General features: G+C 42.9%; 1 protein-coding gene across 12 annotated transcripts in view; it reads right to left on the bottom strand.

The window, feature by feature from the left end:
- Positions 1-19,036, bottom strand: part of MAGI2 (membrane associated guanylate kinase, WW and PDZ domain containing 2) — a 1,548,202-nt gene that overhangs the window by 557,148 nt on the left and 972,018 nt on the right. For all 12 annotated transcript variants that reach the window (XM_029615849.1, XM_029615851.1, XM_029615853.1 and 9 more), the window contains one exon: positions 15,269-15,348. In XM_029615849.1, the coding sequence (XP_029471709.1) occupies positions 15,269-15,348 (80 nt within the window). The remainder of the gene's footprint in view (positions 1-15,268; positions 15,349-19,036) is intronic.

The following is a 19,036-nucleotide window of genomic DNA, read 5'->3' as shown; positions in this document are numbered from 1 at the left end:
AGTCCCCCGATTAGACTGGATGGTCAGCACCTTTGCCATGTTGCTCATGGCTTTTAGAACCATCTGTATCTGATGGGTCTGCAAATGCATCTCCTTTCCCAAAGACTTGAAGCCTTTGTGGACTGTGTTGTGCAGTCACTGCTGCCCCAACACGTCTTGGTGTTCAGGAGGGAGGATGTGATAGTGTGGCCCATCATGGTCACTGCAGGTTGAATCCTCTCTGGGGTCAATGGAGTTTGATGTAGGGACTGGTAGCGGGTGCCTCCATCTTGAAGCTTCAGTCTTGCCACTCGTTTTGCCAGTGCTAGTGCCTCTGCTGTTCCTCCTATGGCTGTGTGCTTCAATGATCGTCTGTTTGAACTGCATGGTGCTTTGCACCTATAGGGTCCTATGTGGTTCAAACAGCCGACGTGTGAACCACGTGGGCCTTGGAAGGTGCTGCATTTCTATCTTTCCCAGTCCTTGCGGTGGCCCTGATAGGGGCCTGTGGCATAGTTTCACGACTCAGGTAGTCAATGTCTAGCTCTGATTCCCCTGAGACCCTGTATTTGGCCTTCTCCACCTTTGTGGATATGGCTGAATTTGGACACTACCAGTACCTGTTAACGGAAGTGCTGAAGTACTGCATGACACTTATTTGGCTAACCATTATGACTTTCATTTAGAACAACGGTATACAAAACATGCAAATAAATACATAGATAAATAAAATAATACTGGCCATACCTCACCCTCTTCTAAGGATGTTCTCTTCTTGGGTACTGTGCATGGAAACCTTTGAGATATTTAAATGTCTCTATTATTTTTCCCCTATCTCGCCTTTCCTCTTTAAGTCCACCCCCATAAGTTTTAGAATGATGACCACTGACCATTTAGTAACCACCCTCTGGACCAACTCCAACCAGTTTATATCCTTTTAAAAGTGGGATCGCTAGAATTGTACACAATATCCCACATAAGGTCTCACCAGGGACCTATATATGGGCAATATCACCTCCCTTTTTCTGCTGACCATTCCTCTCCCTAAGCAGCCAAGCAACTTTTTTGCTTTTTCTGTCACCTTATCCACCTGTTTGGCCATCTTAAGATCATCATATGCAATCACCCCCAGATCCTGATTTTCCTTCATGCTTAGAAGAATATCACCCCCTCAATACTCAGCACCTCTCCCTTGGGTTTTTGCATCCTAAATGCATTACTCTGAAATTTTTAGCATTAAATCTTAACTGCCAGACCCTAAACCATTTCTTGAACTTTGCCAGATCCCTTCTCATGTTTTCCACACCTTCCTGCCTGTCCACCCTGCTGCAGATTTTGATATTATTGGCAAAAAGATAAACCTTTCCTGACAATCCTTCTGCTATGTCGCTCACAACAATGTTGAAGAACTGATCCCTCAGGCATATCGCTAATATCATCTCCACCCTCAGAGAAAACTCCATTTACCATTACCCTTTGTCACCTCCCACTCAGCCAATTTCTAACCAAGTCAGTCACTCGAGGTCCCATACCAAGGGCATTCAATTTATTTATAAGTCTCCTATGTGGAACCAGGCTGCTCAGCCAATAAGGACAAGGATTACCATCTATTGTCTCACTCTGGTGTCCCTATATCCTGGCTGCCTTCTTCCTAACAGTGTTCTTGGTAATGATGTTTAATTTGCTTGATGGACCGGGTCACCATACCTAAGCTGCTGACTTCTGTTGCTATATTTTATCTCATGTGCTCCTTCCCAACCAATGATTTTCATGCATGTGTTTATCCTAAACAGACTGTGTTCAAGTGACATAACCCCTCAGGGTATTTTAATGAATACATTGTCACATTTCGGAAGATATATACCTTAAGATTTAACATTCAGCAATAAACAGCAACAAGAAAGTCAGACTTACTAATACAAAATCTTAAACCTATCGGAATGTAAGCTTTATAATGAAAGGGTTATCATAAGACAATAGCTAACTGTTCTACACAAATCCATAGTTCCATAATCATCAAATTTAAATATTTTCTAAAACAGTTTTTATCCAAAAAGAAATGAAAAATTATTAACATTAGTGAAAAAGCTGATGCAAGTAAAGCCACCATGTAAAGCCTGAAGTAGTCATGTTCTGATGGACACCATCTTAAGGGAAAATTCCAAAGCCGAAAATTTTACAGAAAAAAAACAGGTGATTATAGTTCTGAAAAGGAGGGTGTCCGAAGGGGCCAGTCTGCCTTCAGATGCTACACCAGGCTAAACTACCTTAAAAGGCAGTCAGGAAATTCTACTGACTCACTGGGCAGGGTCTAAGGACAAAACAAAAGACCAGGGAGGGAAAAGAGGAACAAGTTACAAGCTCATACAAGACTGACAGTGGAGAGCTGTGCTGGAGAAGCCTCAACACCCAGCGGGAAGGCTTCAGACTAAGGGCTACCAGTGGCTAGCAAACAACCAGTGGGAAGACTTCAAACTAAGAGCTACCAGTGGCTAGCAAACCACCAGAAGTCCAAAAGGGACAGTAACTGGGCCCCAGATATGTGGACCCTTCAGGGAGATTTTCCAGTTGTTCCCCTTTTGCTCTTATTTTGTTGTTTCAGTGCCGAGGTCAAACTGCTGAACAGAAAATAAATAGAGAGAGTTAGATTCAGCAATTTTGCTCATCATTCTTTAAAGAGACATTCCCACACCTTCTCATCCTAGAGGAGTAGCCAACAGAAAGCTCCTTTGCAAGACATTTCTTTCTTGATATACTTAGTAGATTCTAAGTCCATCGAGGCCTTCAAATAGCCTGTCTGTTGAAACAAACCTCAAAATGTAGAATATAAAATATATATCTTGTTCATAAACAAGATCATATGCTTATTACTTGCCAGACAGCAAAAACAAAATGTGGCTATTACAGATTTTTTTTAAAGAAACCACTAAGTAACCATCTCACAGACAAGTCAATTCCATGTATTTATAAATAACAAAAATTCACAGAAATATATGCCACCATAAACCAATAAAGAACAACATTTTAAATATATGTCCTTTAAAGAACAACATTTGTGATATATGTATTTTAAGAACATCATTAAAAATACATTATAAACTCGAAGAATCAAAGTTATTCTTGGAATTTTATACAAAACAATCAAAATCACTTCCCTTCTATGCAGATTTGATCTTTTCCAAAGGGGAAAAGGGATGGACCTCCCAGTGTAATAATAACCTGCCATAAATACAAGAAAAGGTGCCCACATTCCAACCCCTGAACACCTCTTTAAAAAACATTAAACCATTTTCAGTTGTGTACATCCATAGCAGTCCATGGCAAACAGTGGCATGATCACTGACTAGAACAAAGGTGTAGAATAAGTGAACTCCCAAAAATGGGTCATGATCCCAAAAATGAATAAAGACAATTGTGAAGGGAGTCCCAGATTTGCCAGTCCCTGCATGTAGTGAGTGATGGCGGAATGGAAGGTGGCTGGCAATCCCCAATGGGAGGTGTCAGCATTTAACACAATTCCTATGCCGATGTCAACAGAGGGTTCTTTGTGGAGTCTCTTTCCAAGACAGAGGTTCTGTTGGTCTCTCTCTCCAAGGGAACAAGTCATGATGTGGGGTGCATAGTTCAACAGACAAGTATTAAAGGAGTATCCTGTCCTAGAAGAGTGGCTGAGGCCCAAGATTGGAGTGACAGGCCTCAAGAATTAGAGATTTTCTGCAGAGGAGTCCAAAGCAGGATTCCTTGTTTTCCTGAAGATACATTTCAGAGGAATACCTTCAGATCTGAAAAGAGTGACTTCTCAAGTCTTTTTGCAACAGTGGCTTGGCCACAGGTGGGCCGTGGCCCACCCACTTTGGGCTCAGGCCCACCCAATCAGGGCTGCCCAACAAGAGGCCCTGAAGAATGGCTGCTGCAGATCCCATCCCAGTGGTGACTGAAAAAGGAGAGAGCCTGCCGAAGCAAGGCCCCTGCGGAGCCTATCCCTACTGTGATGAAGAAGGTCCCTGAAGCAAGGCCTCTGCAGGAGCCCATCCCCATGGCAGTGAAGAAACGGGCCTCAGCAGCAAGGCCATTGTGGGATCCCATCCCTGCAGCAGTGAAGAGGAGGGCTTGTATTTGTCTTACGCTTACTGTACAATGGAAGCACACGTTGAGACAGCAGGAGGCAGCCACGATTCTACTTTCACGGAAGGAGGAATGTCGCCTCCAGCAGCCAGGACATTGGCCAATCCACTACCTCCCATTCTATTTCTTTTTTAGAAACTCCTGTGGCAACTTGAAAGTGACATTCCGGGTACAGAAAAGAGTCAAACTGCTGTCTCTGGGAAGTTGAGGTCTTGGCCCATGACGTGATTCGCATTTCCCACAATTCTATGGGAGCACCCTAGGACCACTTACAGTTAAAGAAAACAGCAGATCACAAGGCCTCTGTGTGGGTCTCTCATGCTTTCTTGAATTTTGCTACTGTGTTTGTCTCAGCACCTCCAAAATAGTTTTGGTAACATCATTAAAGGGTGCAGAAATGTATGAGCGGAGGCTTCACTTGCAAGCAGTTTTACTCTGCTATTTCCTACCCTCTTTCTGACTCTTGAGCCTCACCAGAGTATGCATTTTATACTATACTCCATATTTTGTACCAAAAAACTCCATAGTGTGCAGTTCTGGAAGTGGCTCTATGGAAAATTGGATTCTGTGATACTTTCTCTATGAACAAATGTTGACATCATACCTAGACATTATTGTACATGAACAGTCAAGGCCAGTTAAGTTCTTTCCTCAGATATCAGGACTATAGAAACAGAGAATGTAATGGCTGATAAAACCTCCAGGCCCTTCTAGTCTGCCCGTTCTCCTTTCCTGTTGCAATACTGCACAGCCTAATTCATCACTGGCTTTCTCTTCTTTCCTCTCCACTACGGATCCCGGGCTAGGTGGGTAGTTACAAAGCAGGTGGAACAATGACTCATGCTGCTATCGACCAATGATGGAAACCGCTGGGCCAAATAACAAAAGAGTATTTATATATCGATTTGCTGACATCACAATGTCAATGCACCTCACCCAAATTGTAATATTCAACAAACAATGGAAGGGGACAATCAGATCAGTAGACACAGATTGTCATTCCCAGCTTTTCTTTTGCATATCTGGTTGTCGTTCAGGAGAATCAACAAAAAAGAGGGAAGAAATAGGAGTAAATCCATTACCAATCTTGGAGGAGAAGTCCATTACCTGCTATTAATTAAGTTGACTTAGAAAATAGCCACTGCTATTACTAGCCACGGTAACATAAAATAGACTTAGTTTTGGGGTACTTGCCAGGTTCTTATGGCCTGGATTGGCCACTGTTGGAAACAGGATGCTGGGCTTGATGGACCCTTGATCTGACCCAGTATGGCATGTTCTTATGTTCTTAATCCTAAACCCAGGTGAAGACTAGCTACGTGCTGCGCAACCTCTTCACAAGTGATACACAATATCAATTTAAAATTGGAGGAAAAGACCTCAGATGACAGCAATCCGCATATAATGAAGAAATGCTGTAATCCGGATGTTCTGTACTGCCTCGTTTCTTGACTTATATGAGCTTAAGCTGACAAAAGGGCACATTTGCCCAAAATCTACATCTTTTAAACTAGAAGAAATATTACTTGCAGCACGTGGTAATGACAAAGAGAAAAGTTTATCTTTCATCTCTGGGGTCAGTCTTAACAGTTTACCTTTTAAAATGAGCCTACAAGTAGTACTGGGCTGTAAGTAATACATCAGTATCCATCAGGAGGACCTCGACACTCAGGTTTCTCTTGTACCAATATATCACATTTTATTTTCATATGACTGTGTGTAGCAGAAGCCACATAAAGTGGCAGGCAGCACAGGATTTGTGGGTAATCACGAGGATTTTAATAAGACTGCTCAAGGCTGCCTGGATCGGAGACTAGCCATTACTGTGAAGTGAAAGCCACAATATGCACCAGATGTACTAAAGCATTTTTCCCACAAATACAAAGAATCTGATCTATCAGAGTCTTTCCCCAGAGAAACAACAGGGGACAAAAGTCCTAGTAACTCAGGCCCAAACTCCGAAAAACACTTAAGTACGTCTCTGGTGCTCTATGCACAAAATAATGCATCTATAGTACCTATGCATAATGCATCTATAGTACCTATGCATGTTGAGCATTGTGACCCTGGAGAGAGTCGCTAGAACAATCTAGTCCTAGGAAACAAAAGCAAAACAGATGCATAGCTAAAAGTGCGCAGAGTACTTACTAGCAAAACTGGCTGTCACATTTAATCTTTATTAAAAATTAATGCTTTATAGTTTCCTGCAAACAGTAAAACAGATGGATATAGGTATTGCAGACTTTGGACCATCTGTTCCTTAAATTCTAGTCAGCTGCAATCTTGGGATTTGTAACTGCAAGTTGAGTAAGATATGTACATCCAGATAAAGAAATCTGGTGGTCAAGTAAGCATTAAATGGCAAAAAAACCCCCAATAGAACACTGTGGCTGCCAGGCCTTTTAGTCTAGATCACCTTGTTTTTTGGAACTGTAAAAAAATGCTGATTGTATTTGCATTGTTCAATTTTATTTAATTTTGAGTCTTTCTGTATTTGTTTGTAACTTATCTTTAGAGGTCTCTGTATACTTTATTGCAATCCACCTAGGACTAGTTGTCCTGAATAGGCAGAATAGAAAACCTTTTTTTTTTTTTAATAAACTCCTCATTGGATATACAGTGCATGTTCCTTGTACAATCAATAAACTAAAGTTAGCTATGAGAAAGACAATAGAGTTTATTGACTGCTGCACACCCCCTACTAGTCTGGCAGTGTTGCCTGCACAAGAGAAGGAGCCTTGCATGGAGAGGATGCTTTTGAAAGCCATTTAAGGCTGGTAAGTAGCAATTTCAAGGGATAATGTTAAAAAACATTTGCACGCGTAAAACGGCTTTTAAATAATTATGTCGGGACAGTACATGTAAAAGTACCTGCGGAAGTGATTTTGCACGTGCTTCTACATGTGCTGCAAAGAGATGCTCCCTCGGGCGGAGCTGGAAGGGCGGGGAAATAGTTTTACGCCTGTACTTTTGATTTTCAGACGTATGCACACGAATAGCCATGTAGACATTTACACCTGCTCCCTTGCAGGGGTAAAGGTGCACGCCGACGTCACACGCTAAGGTACGCAGGCCATTCTAAAATCCCACACCACATGCACTTTTAAGCCACATTCAGACCAAGTTTTTCAATTCTATCAGGCTAATTTTAAAACGAGGGCGCATGTGCCCATACATTAGTGTGCGAGCGGCGATACACTGGAATTTTAAATCATGCGCGCACTTGCTCATTTATGATTTAAAATACGCCTACCGCGCGTAAATATGCTCCCAATTTTAAGAGGTTACTTGAGCAAACCTACTTTGCGCATCTTCCATGGGACTTTGCCGGCTTTAACGAGCATATGTAAGCAGATTTTATAACATGCTCATGGGAGGGACATTCTCAGTTTTTTCAATTAGTCCACCAGCTTGCCCAGTCAATCTTGAGGTCATCCAGACCCCTCTGGTTCTTCATCCTGCATGCCTTCCTGTTGACCCAGACCCCTCACCTTGTCCTGTAAGCCCTAAAACGCAAGATCTGCAGACTTGCTCTTCCTCAGGAGCAGCAGTAAAGTTATGTAGATAACAAGCTGCCATGTGCCGTGGCCTCCGGTTTTAAAATACGGAGTTACGTGTGTAACAGTTGGCCCCGCCCTGGAACGCACATGTCCTGCCCCTTTTCCACCTCCTCATTTTTTGCTCATGCACATAGACATATGAGCTTAAATTGGGGTTTTTAAAATTGCGTTCCTCATGCTCAACCCACACACTCCCATACATGGGCATTTTTGCATAAACAACGCTTTTCAAACTGACCCCTATATGTGTTACTTCTGTGAAAATAGCACCAGCATATAAAGTAACTGCAAATGTACTTAGGTAGGATGTGCCCATGGCAGGTTTCAAAGTGAAAAGTATGCACAGACTTTCATTAATAAAAAAATGGGTGCAAATTACTTGCCCAATTCATACCACTACAATTTGAAAATGACTTTCCAAGAGTTCAATTTTGAAAACCATTTAGCAGGACAAATAGATCGTTACCTGGGTAAACCAGCTGCCTGAGAACTGTAGACTATCGATTCAGTTAAAATCATGCATGCTCTTCCATAGTGTGTCTGCTTTTAGTTGGACTCTGAGGCGGCATTTTGAGAGACGTGCTTAGGTCAGGGGAAGAAACACATAATTTTCCCTTGCAATTTCATCCGGACAGGAACTGGACGCGAAGACCATGGGTCCTCTGTAAACCGTGGACACTTGTCAAAAAGAAAATATACGTGTACTTTCCCTTTGAAAATTAGATGCAATATCTGCAGGCCCTGTGCCTAGGTGGGGAGTTTGAAAAATGTTCCCTAACTCATTAAGGGGCGGGCGAGAAATTCAGGACCTACAAACCTTCAAGCTAACTTACAAAAAGAAATGATCAGAGTATTTTCTTTGAAAACTGGCTTGGGGAAGGTCCCTGGATGCTCTGTACCCACTGTAATTGTGGCCAAAATCTGCCCAGGAACTTGTGGGATGGTATTTGAAAATCAAATTCCCCATGTGTACTTTCCCTCCCCTGCACCCAGGAATGAGGAGGGGGAAGAAGGGGTGCAAATTTCAATGCCATGGATTGACCCTAAATCTCTTTGAAAACTGCTCTCCATGCCCAGCTTCCTATTGCCCTATTATTCTCTTCACATTTTTTTCTGTACTTACAATCAGATCTTGAATTTTAATTTGAAAGGACTTTTCCTCTCAGAAGCCAAAAAAGCATAGCTAGCTCAGCTAGAGACCTCGTTGACTTTCTCTCCACTTACCTTCTATTAATACAGTTTAGAATTAGTAAGCTATAGTAGTTCTAATAACAATAATTATGATAATAATGGCATTATGATTAATTATTGTAATAGCTCTGTATGCTTTAGGGGTGCATCGGCCCTAGCCTAACTCTGCCTGCCAAAACTTTCATCTGAAATCTAGAAGTTATTTATATGCAGATGTCATTCAGGTGCATACATCTTTTACGTCTGACCCTGCAGTCGGAGTTATGAAATTCAATCACTGCCTTCATTGGATAACCACTTGGCTGTCTAATCATAAGCTGAAAGTGAACCCCCAGAAACTGGAAGCCATTTGGTTTACCAGGGATGTGGTTTTCGATCAACTCTACACAGACGAAGGGGCCAGCAGGCGCCGCAGGAGCCTTAGGGATGAATTTAGATAGCTCTCTTATTTAAATAAATCCATATTCTTATGCCCTGCGTATGTATGATTCGCAGATTAAAAGCAATTTATAGGGAAATCGGAACTCACAGCCATTACTTGTTTATTTTATCTGACAGGTATTAATGATGCACAAACTTCAAACGTTTTCCACTGGAAAAGCAGTGCAACTAGGGGTCATGATATGAAACTCCAGGGGGGAAGACTCAGAACCAATATCAGGAAATATTTCTTCAGAAGAGGATGGTGGATGCCTAGAATGCTCTCCCAGAAGAGGTGGCGAAGATGAAAACAGTTAATGAATTCAAAAGGGCATGGGATAAAAATAGTGGATTCCTAAAGGCATAAAGAAAGGGATGGTGTAACATTTCTGCATGGGGGTAACCTGCATGGAACGGCAGTTACTACCCTTAACAGAACACATGGGGTAACCTGCATGAGGCAGCAGTTACTACCAAAAGCAAATTGCTGGGCAGATAGGATGGACCATCATTATCATTATCTGCCATCATTACTACGTTGCTATGCTATTTATTTTATTTTAATTTGATTTATATGTAGCCTTTCAGACACTTCAAAGTAGATTCCATTCATGTACAGTAGGCATTTGAAAAGTTGAAATACCCCCCAGATTCTCACTGCGATGGATTCGTCATCATGTCCTCTAAAGCCTTGCCATATTTCAGCAATGAAGGGGCAAAGTATGTAATCTCTCCAGCCCTGAATATTATTGTAGATTTTTCTTTAAATGAAGGGAAATTACCACAAGCTCTAAAATGCGCATCAATATGCCCCCTTCTTAAGAAGCCAAGGCTTGATCATGCTGACTTGATGAATTATCAGCCAACCTCCTCTCTGCCATTCCTCTTGAACGTCATTGAGACTGTACGTTTGAAATAACTGGAAGAGTTCATTCAGGAACATAAAATCTCAGACCAATACCAATTCAGTTTTTGAAAGGGTTTAAGCACAGAAGCCTCTATGTCTTTTAAAGAGGATTTGATTGGGCCAAGGGTTTGTAGTAGTTCTACTCAGCATCACAGCAGCCTTTTACACCAGTAATCATGAAATCTTGCTATACAGGCTGCGGGAATGCGGTATATCCGGACGGTCCTCAACCGGTTCAAATCCTATCTCACAGAAAGAAGGTACAAGATAACTGTAGGCTCTAGTCACCCTAGGTGTCAAACAGTGACAACTGGTGCTCCCCAGGGCTCGGCCTCTCAGCTGCCTCATTTAACATCTATTTGGCACGTTTGTAAACTTTTGGCCAGGCTCGATGTAGGATACTGTCTCCATGCGGAAAATACTCAATTCCTCATTCCTATTTCAGCATCTAGATCTACCATTATTGACCTTGTATATGTTTGCCTCTCTGCAGAGAAGAGATGTTTGGGACATAATAAGTTAGCCTTAAATCTGAAGCAAACTGAAGTTCTGATTCTGCAGCGGTCATGGAAGTCTGAACATCCATCTTCCTTTAGGTCTGAGAATTTTGAGATTCCTATAGTAAAATCTGCACGGAACTTAAGAGTTATCATCGATAACTTGCTGTTGATGGGTAGCCCAATTAAGGCAGTGATGAAGTCTGGATATTTCAAATTGCACCTTTTATGACCTCTAAAAACACTGCTGAGTCTATATGAGTTCCAATCAGGCTACAAACCTTGATTCTTCCTAGCTTGCACTCCTGAAATTCACTACTCATTCTGTGGGTCTTTCAACTGTTATAAAACTCAGTCACTCATTTAATCTCAGGGCTCAATAAGAGAGTACATATCACTCCTGTACTGAAAAAGCTTCAATGGCTGCCAGTTAGCTGGCAGATCCAATTTAAAGTGGCCCTTCTAGTTCATACCGGATACATGGATGAATTTAATGCTTTCAATTTATAACATTACATGTGTCCTGAGGTCATCTTAAGGAGGTTTGTTGTGGGAGGAACATGGTGGTGAAGTCTCTCCTTGCCTGTGGCTGGGAATCTCTGGTCTGATGTTGGAAAGCCCCTCTGACATCAGATGAGGCTATCCAGGGCTTAAACAGCAGAAGGCAGAGATTCTTCATTAGGAAGAACATGATGGCAAAGTCCTTCCTTGCCACTGGCTGGGAATCTCTGGCCTGGTGTTAGATAGCCCTTCTGATGTCAGTCAAGCATGCCTAGGGCTCTCGCCTAGATTACTGTAATTCTCTGAACATGGGAATTACTGAGGTTTCTCTTAGGAGTATTCAGTTGCTGCAAAATACTGCAGCTAGAGTAATTTTTGGCAATTTTTGGCCAATTTTCAAAGGCCCGGTCACGCACGTAAATCCTGGGGCCTCGGGAAAGAGACGGGGAGGGGGCAAGGCTAGAGGGCCCCGGCACAGCGGCCATTTGCCACTGTGCCAGGTGATCGTGTGCTGGCAGGCGCAAAAGGTAAAATAAAGATTGGGGGGGCTAGGTTAGGGCTAGCGGGCGGGTAGGTTAGGGGAAGGGGAAGGGAGGTTAGTGTAGGGGTTAGGAAGTTCCCTCCCAGTCCGCTCCAACGCCCAAGTTCCCAACTTCTTCAGTCGCAGACGGGAACCACAATCCCAAGGGATAGACGTCCTCTTCCAGGCCTGGCCACAGGAAATCCTACTATACGCCTTCCCTCCGAGGCCACTACTGGGCGGGATCATCCGCAAGATAGAACACCACAGGGGACCAGTACTTCTAGTGGCCCCAGACTGGCCAAGAAGGCTTAGACCTTCCTTTTTCTTTTAATGCTTATTTCTGCTCTTGATGAAGTTTAATTCTGCAGAAATCTTTTTAATCCTAAAAAAACTGGGTGAGGGTTCTGGGTCAACTGGGGGGAGTGCAGGCTGAAGAACCAGAAGGGTCTGGTTGACCTCGAGATGGACTGGGAAAACTGGTAGATTAATGGGTAAAACTGACAATGATCTTCTTGCGAGCATGCTTTAAAATTTTGCTTACTTGCGCGTATTAAAGCCAACAACGTCCTAAGGAAGATACGTGAATTACTTTTGCATGAGTAATTGTTTAAAATTAGGAGCACACATAAGTGTGGTAGGCATATTTAAAACCATACATACGTAAATGCACGCATGATTTACAATTCTAGCTTATGGGCGTGCGTTGCTCGTTTTAAAGTTACCATCACTGTGATTAGAAATAACCTAAAAACTCAACTTTTTTGTGACCCGTAAGGGCTGGGAGTGAATATCACCCTTTTAAAGGAAACCTTTCATTAATCTCTGAAGTGCATCCAGCTTCAGTGGGGCCTTCCGTTCATCCATTGCTTGACAATACATTACTTTGGCAAATTCTGCTGCACATATCTAATTCCTAGAATGTTATTTCCTTTATAGAACTGGAAACGTCCACTTTAGAGCCCAGCCCATCAAATGTAAATGGAAGATGAAATTGAGCAAACTCTATACTCTGTTTCATAAGCAGCTAAATTCCCCCCACATAGGTGCTCAAGTCTGTTATAAAATCGCCGCATCCATGTGCACGCGCTGCCATATGCGCACAGGTCTTAATATTCACCTCACAGCATATAGGTTCTCTCTTATATCATCACTGTATTTTATACAAAAAAATGTCCATTTTAAGATAACCCTGAATATGTATTGTCTCTTACTATATAGCACTGGTGCTACAATGCAATACTATTATATTGTACCACAAAAATATTACATTTAATTAACAACAAACTCCGCTGGCAATAAATTGTCATATCTAGCACATACATTGATTTAATGCAAGACCAGATGCTCAGTAAACCTTAATGATAACACTGGACAAAGACAGAGCAGAATCTCTTCTTAGTTAACACTGCTAATGAGATCTTAGCCAAGTCCAGATTTTTCATTGAGGACTTATCTGAATTTATCACAGAAACACGACGACAGAAAAAGACCGTATGGCCTATCTAGGCTGCCCGTCCACCCAACTCATTTAGCTTTATAATTCCCATCCCTCTCTCAGAGATCCCTTTTATTTATCTCATGCTTTCTTGAATTCGGATACTGTTTTGTATCCACCATCTCCACTGGTAGGCCGTTCCATGCATCCATTTACATCTCTGGAAAGAATCTACCCCCTTTCACCTTATCACATGACCCCTCATTTTGGAGTCTCCTTTCCATTGAAAGAGGCTTGCCTCCTGTGCATGGAAACCTTTGAGATATTTACATGTCTCTATCATCTCTCCCTAATCTCGCCTTTTCTCTAGGGTGTACATGTTTAGATCTTTAAGTCTGTCCCCATATGCTTTAGAAGCATATTAATATCTCAGTGACACTACTTCAGTACATTACACAAAGTTGTTTCTTAAAATAATCATCAAGTAAGCAAATGAGTTAAAACTCTGAAGCCAAATGTGCACGAGAGCACACGTTTGAATTTTATGACATTCTGAAGCAAGCTGGCAGTAATTTTTGCAGGCATCTGCCATTTTATTTTGCACAGATCGTATTTCTATGGATACCAAAATGAAGAAAGAAAAATGAAGAATGTTTTTGAGCAAATAAAGAACTACGGGAAAAGAGGAGATGATACAGTAATCTTCACATTGAATACAATCTCTCTATAGTCTCACTCTTTTTCACATCAAGTGCTTTGCATTAATGAAATGAGTAAGACCCGGTGAGCTTATTAAAGTTTAACTTTTAGACCATATCTGAAGACATTTCAGTTTAAACTTCTTTGTGCTCACTTCATACATATATACATTATATATTCCTTATATGCATAATATATTTCTGCGCATTGCAATACACACGACCCCTCCCTCACACACATATCTGACTGTACTGGATAATACTGTTAACTCACAATACTAGATGACAGTGCACTATGCAGCATCAGGAAATGACATCATGGCACAAAAGAGGTGAGCATTTGTATGTCTAAGGCAGATTTACTGCAAAGCTCATACTTCCGCATCTGACTTCAATAACACCACTATGTGCAGCTAACAAAGAGGATTACATAGCAATGCACGAAACACTAGAGGCATCATTTATGGCTTCGGTCTGCCAACCCTCCAAATAAGAAACGGGGAACAATACAGGGTGCATTGTGTATAACGCTTGTAAATTCTAGCAGAGATGCCACACTATTTATCAAACTACAGTGTTCACGTACACAACTCAAAGTATATTCCTAATATTTGCCTTAAAAATGTTTGTTCAAGATAATTGAATCCACTGATTGGCTTGCATTTTTAGATAGATAATTTCCACTGGAAAACAATATTTGCATTTAGGAATTCTGCATAAATAGCAGCAAGTCCCTTAATGTAATTCATATGACTAAAAGCAGTTCATTTCCAAACGTTATGTCAACATTAATTATGGTAAATAATCTACAAGTGCCTATTTTAAGAATACACACTGTTCAATACAATTCACCATGAGCTGGGAACATATAATGCCTATAAAAAAGATCTGTATAGACAGACACACACACACACAATTTTCAATCAGTTTAAACCAAGAAAGAGCTCCTGAAATTGTAATATTTGGCTTCACCAAAATCTCCACATTCAACTTAAGTACTTCACTGGAAACGAGTGCAAATGTCTTCAGAAAACTTGGGAACCCTGTACCTTTAAAACACTCAGAATGATACAAGCCCTCCTTTTTGCTTGCTTTAGAGCTCCTTTACTTTAAAGCATCTGCATTTTAAGAGATAAAGATTGGGGCAAGATTAGGGGGGGGGGGGGCACAGTTCCTGATACAATCCCCCTCCCCCCCTTACAGACAGATAACTCCTATTCCTAAAGTTTACAGCTAAAGATAACATCAGGAGGAGAAAAGCAATCCCACTCACGGCTTAAAACGAGAATGCCCCTTACGCCATACCACCACAATGGCAATGAAAAAAAATGTCTATTTTCCACGGCCTCAAGTCCCTTTCTCTTTGTTGCTCTTCCAGGATTACAGTAGAAGAAAGGCTTAAAGGCAAAGCAGCGAGCAGCACTTAACTCACCATTTTCTTTGCACTCTTCTGGGGGTTTAGCCTTCTTTGCAAGTCGCGGATCCAGCCATGATGTCGTCTTGGTGTTATGGCTGAAAAGAAAAGAGATCACTCTGAGCAGACACATCCTGCAAGGATTCAAGTTTATTCCTTAAGAAAATACAGCGGGGGTGATTCCAACCAAATTGCAATCGATACATTTAATTTGCTTACTGCCTCTAATTAGCCCTGAAGGAGGTGTGAGAGTAATTTGCACGGCAGCTGTAAATTTGGCCACCTCAGCTTCTTGTACTCAAAGTAGCTATTTTTATTGAAATCCACGACAAAGCTGCCAAGTTAGCCTCATTGAAAATGCAGAACTCATCCCGGGCAAAAGGAATTTATTACAAACACAGCGTCCTTCAGTTGGCCGAGCGCACTCACAGGCTCCCGGGTTTGGGAAAGGACTCTTCTAACTGGGGGCTTTTATTTATTTTATTTTTTTTTAAACTTGCTGCTTGGTTCCTTAACAGCAGACCTGGCAGAGTCGCGCGTTACGGGAAGGTCTTGGGAAGTCTACATCTTCTGCTCTCCACACCCCCCCGTATCAAATGTCCTTTCATCCTGCCGCTAAGGTGAGGTACAGTTTTTTCCACAAGGTAAAATGAATGAAAAATTGCCTTTCCTTCAGGAGTCGGCAGCAGAATTATTATGCAGATTATTTTCCTGTACTCCACACTGACAAAACTCGTAAATGCTTGGAACCGCACAGAAAACTAGTCCTGGACATAGATGCCTTTTCCCTGCCATTCTGCAAGTTTCCTGTTATCACATTTGCAAACAAAGCCACAGGATACAAACATTAAAGAATAAGAAGGTAGAATGGTTTTTTTATACTCCCGCCCCTTAAAACTGTTCACTGACAGGTCTCTGAGGAGATGACGCTTCCCTGTTTATCTTTATTTGGATTTATTACTGGGCCTTTTTAAATACGTTCACTGGGTGGCCACACATGACAATAATATTGTGAAGGCAGAGGAAGGGGTGAGAGGCACAGCCTCCTGAGTTCACAGCACAGCTGGGGCGGTCCCAAAGTGGCAGGATTGTAAAAACAAAAAAAGCAGGAAACAGTGCACGGGTCAGTGAAGGAGCCCGTGCCAGGGGGAAGAAAGGAGCTTAAGGAGTTCAGTATTTGTCAGCAAGTAGAACAGTTAAAGGGCAAGGCAGGAGATTAAAACAAAACAAAACAAAACAAAAAGGTGGAGAAAAAGAGGGAAACATTTTTCAATGAGCTCTGAGGAGCTTGGAGGTGGGGAGTAGGAATGGGGATAAAGGCATTCATCCTGGAGCCGAGTTGGCTGCGGCTGTAGTGCCCCCGCCCTTTCCAGTAGGTATTCAGGTTAGGAATTGTTGCAGCAAGATGGCAAAACTGGCAAGGGGGTGCAACATTTCAGAGGGAGATTTTTAGCCCAAGTGTGCAAGCATGCAGGCATCCCAGAAAAATACACAGACACCCCCGAAGCAACTGGCAAGCAACTTACACCCCCCCCCCCCCCCCCCCCGGGAACAACTAACACCTTCCCTACCCCACGGCAATTCTCACACACTTACACACTTGGAAGATAAGTTTAAAACATACGTGAGAGCGCCCAGATACACAGGCGCGGGCTTTTTACATCATGTGTGCAAATGCATGCACACGACATAAAATCCACATGCTCGCCTATCAAAAAATATGCAGCATGCATTTTAAACTTGGCTGCATAAGTTTCATCCTATCAGGCTAAGTGGTGACAAAAATCCGGGAAAGTACCACTGTGGCGACTTATTCAGCTAAGTGATACAGCCAGACAAATAAAAGAAAAGCGCTACTTAGACGGGTAAGTAAGATAGATGGATAACTAGTGTTTGAAGACTTTTTAAGACTTTATATTGCTAGCAATGGCTTTACAACCACTTAGCCAAAAATGTCAAAATTTATTTGGTTATGTGGAGGACATCTGCTATGCACACATATTTGTGCCTTAACATTAATCATTTACACAAGGAACTGTAGCTCGCGTATTTTCCTTAGCACGTGTCGGCTTTTATGCGTGTAAATTCTCAAATTTTATAACATGCATGTGACAGTTTTGCCTGCTGTGCAGCCTCACTATGTCCTGATTCAGTCCACTATGACACCTCCCCACCAGCAGAGGCCTCCACTGAGCTCTTTTCCGAGCTACACAAGCCATCTCCTCAAAGGCCACTTCACTCAGCCTGCGGTACAGCCTCCTCTCCATCAGGGGTCCTCAGCGAGCTTCACCTCCAGCCTTGCCAAGCTCCTCCTCACTGCCTGCACCATACCCAAAGCTCCAGCCCCATTTAGCCCTGCCTTGCCTGAACTAGATGCCATTTCATGGAGTCAGCCTTGGCTCTCTGACCTGGCCACTCTTACCTTGCTTTATGCCTTGTGGCCTCTGGGCCTACTATCTCCTTGAACCTTGCTCTGAGGCTTACTCAGGCCTCTCCTTGATTAGTGGCCTCTAAGCCTTCTTCTTAGCAGCCTTTGGGCCTCAGTGTTCTGTGTCGTCCTTGTCTACTCCTACCCTTGTCTAAGTCCTGCCCAGTCCAGTTCCCAGCATCCATTCCCTGCCCAAGCCTGTGTCTGTATCCAGTCCCAGCCCTTGTTCAGTATCCTGCCACCCTCCTGCCTCTGTTATCTAGTCCTCACTTCCTTGCCTGTCCCAGTATCCAGTCCTTTGCTTTTTCCCTGTACCAATACCCTGACCTCTGCTTCCAATCTGTCTCTGCCCACAACGTCCAGCCTGTGTCTGATCTGCCTTGTCTAGCCTGTCCTGCCTTAAGCATCCTGCCAGTTAAGCCCTACTGGCTCCCAGAACCCAAGGGCTCAATCTGCAAGGAGGGGGCTGGCTAGGCAGCTGATAAACCCAGCTCCTGTCCTACGGTACTGCCCTGCACCTGAAAGCATGTTTCCTGATCCTAGCTCTCATGACTATGCGCACGTGAAGGACATGACCAGTTTTACCAATTAGAACACCAGTTTGCCCAGTCTATCTGTAGGCCATCAAGACCTCCCTGGTTCTGCACCCCCCCCCCCCATACCTGGTAACTCTCTGGATTTGACCCGGAGACTCCGGAATTCTAAGGAATAGCCAGGTCTCCGGGCCGACAGCTGTAATCTCCAGGTATCCTGCTGCTGTTTTGCAAGTAAAGCAGCCAGCTTAGAGAGTCTGATTGGCTTACACGGACCAATTGCCTCCTTCCTTTTCCCTGCCCTGTGACCAATCGGAGGCCTCCTTTCTTCTTCCTGAGCCTGCAGACCAATGCTGGCGGACAGGAAGGGAGGAGGCCTCCGATTGGTCTGTGGGAACACGAAGGAGGAAGAGCAGCAGTAGGAGGAGGTTGCCCCTACTGCTGAGTTTAGGGTTGGGAGAGGTAGCCAGTGAGGGGGATATTTGTGCATGTGTGTTTGTATATCGATGTGAGTGGGCATGTGAATGAGTGTGTGCATGGGGGAGGGAGTATATCAAGGGGAGGGGAAAGAGCATGTCTGTGAGAGTGTGTGTGTTTGTGTAGGAGGAAGAGAAGTGAAAGTGTGAATGAACGTGGGTGTGAGGGTGAGTGGGCATGTGTGTATGTGTGGAAGAAGGAGAGACATGAGTGAACGAGCTTATGTGTGAGAGGGGTGTATATGTGGGAAAATGAGAGGAGTAAAGCTGTTAAGGTAGCATGTGAGAATGTGTCAAAGAATGAGGAATGAGAGCATGTAAGAATGAGCGTGTGTGTGGAAAGTGATCG

The sequence above is a fragment of the Rhinatrema bivittatum genome, chromosome 9, assembly GCF_901001135.1.
Source record: "Rhinatrema bivittatum chromosome 9, aRhiBiv1.1, whole genome shotgun sequence".
In the NCBI taxonomy this organism is placed as follows: domain Eukaryota; kingdom Metazoa; phylum Chordata; class Amphibia; order Gymnophiona; family Rhinatrematidae; genus Rhinatrema; species Rhinatrema bivittatum.
Note: the sequence above shows the minus strand (reverse complement) of the source record. Positions and strands in the feature narration are given on the sequence as shown.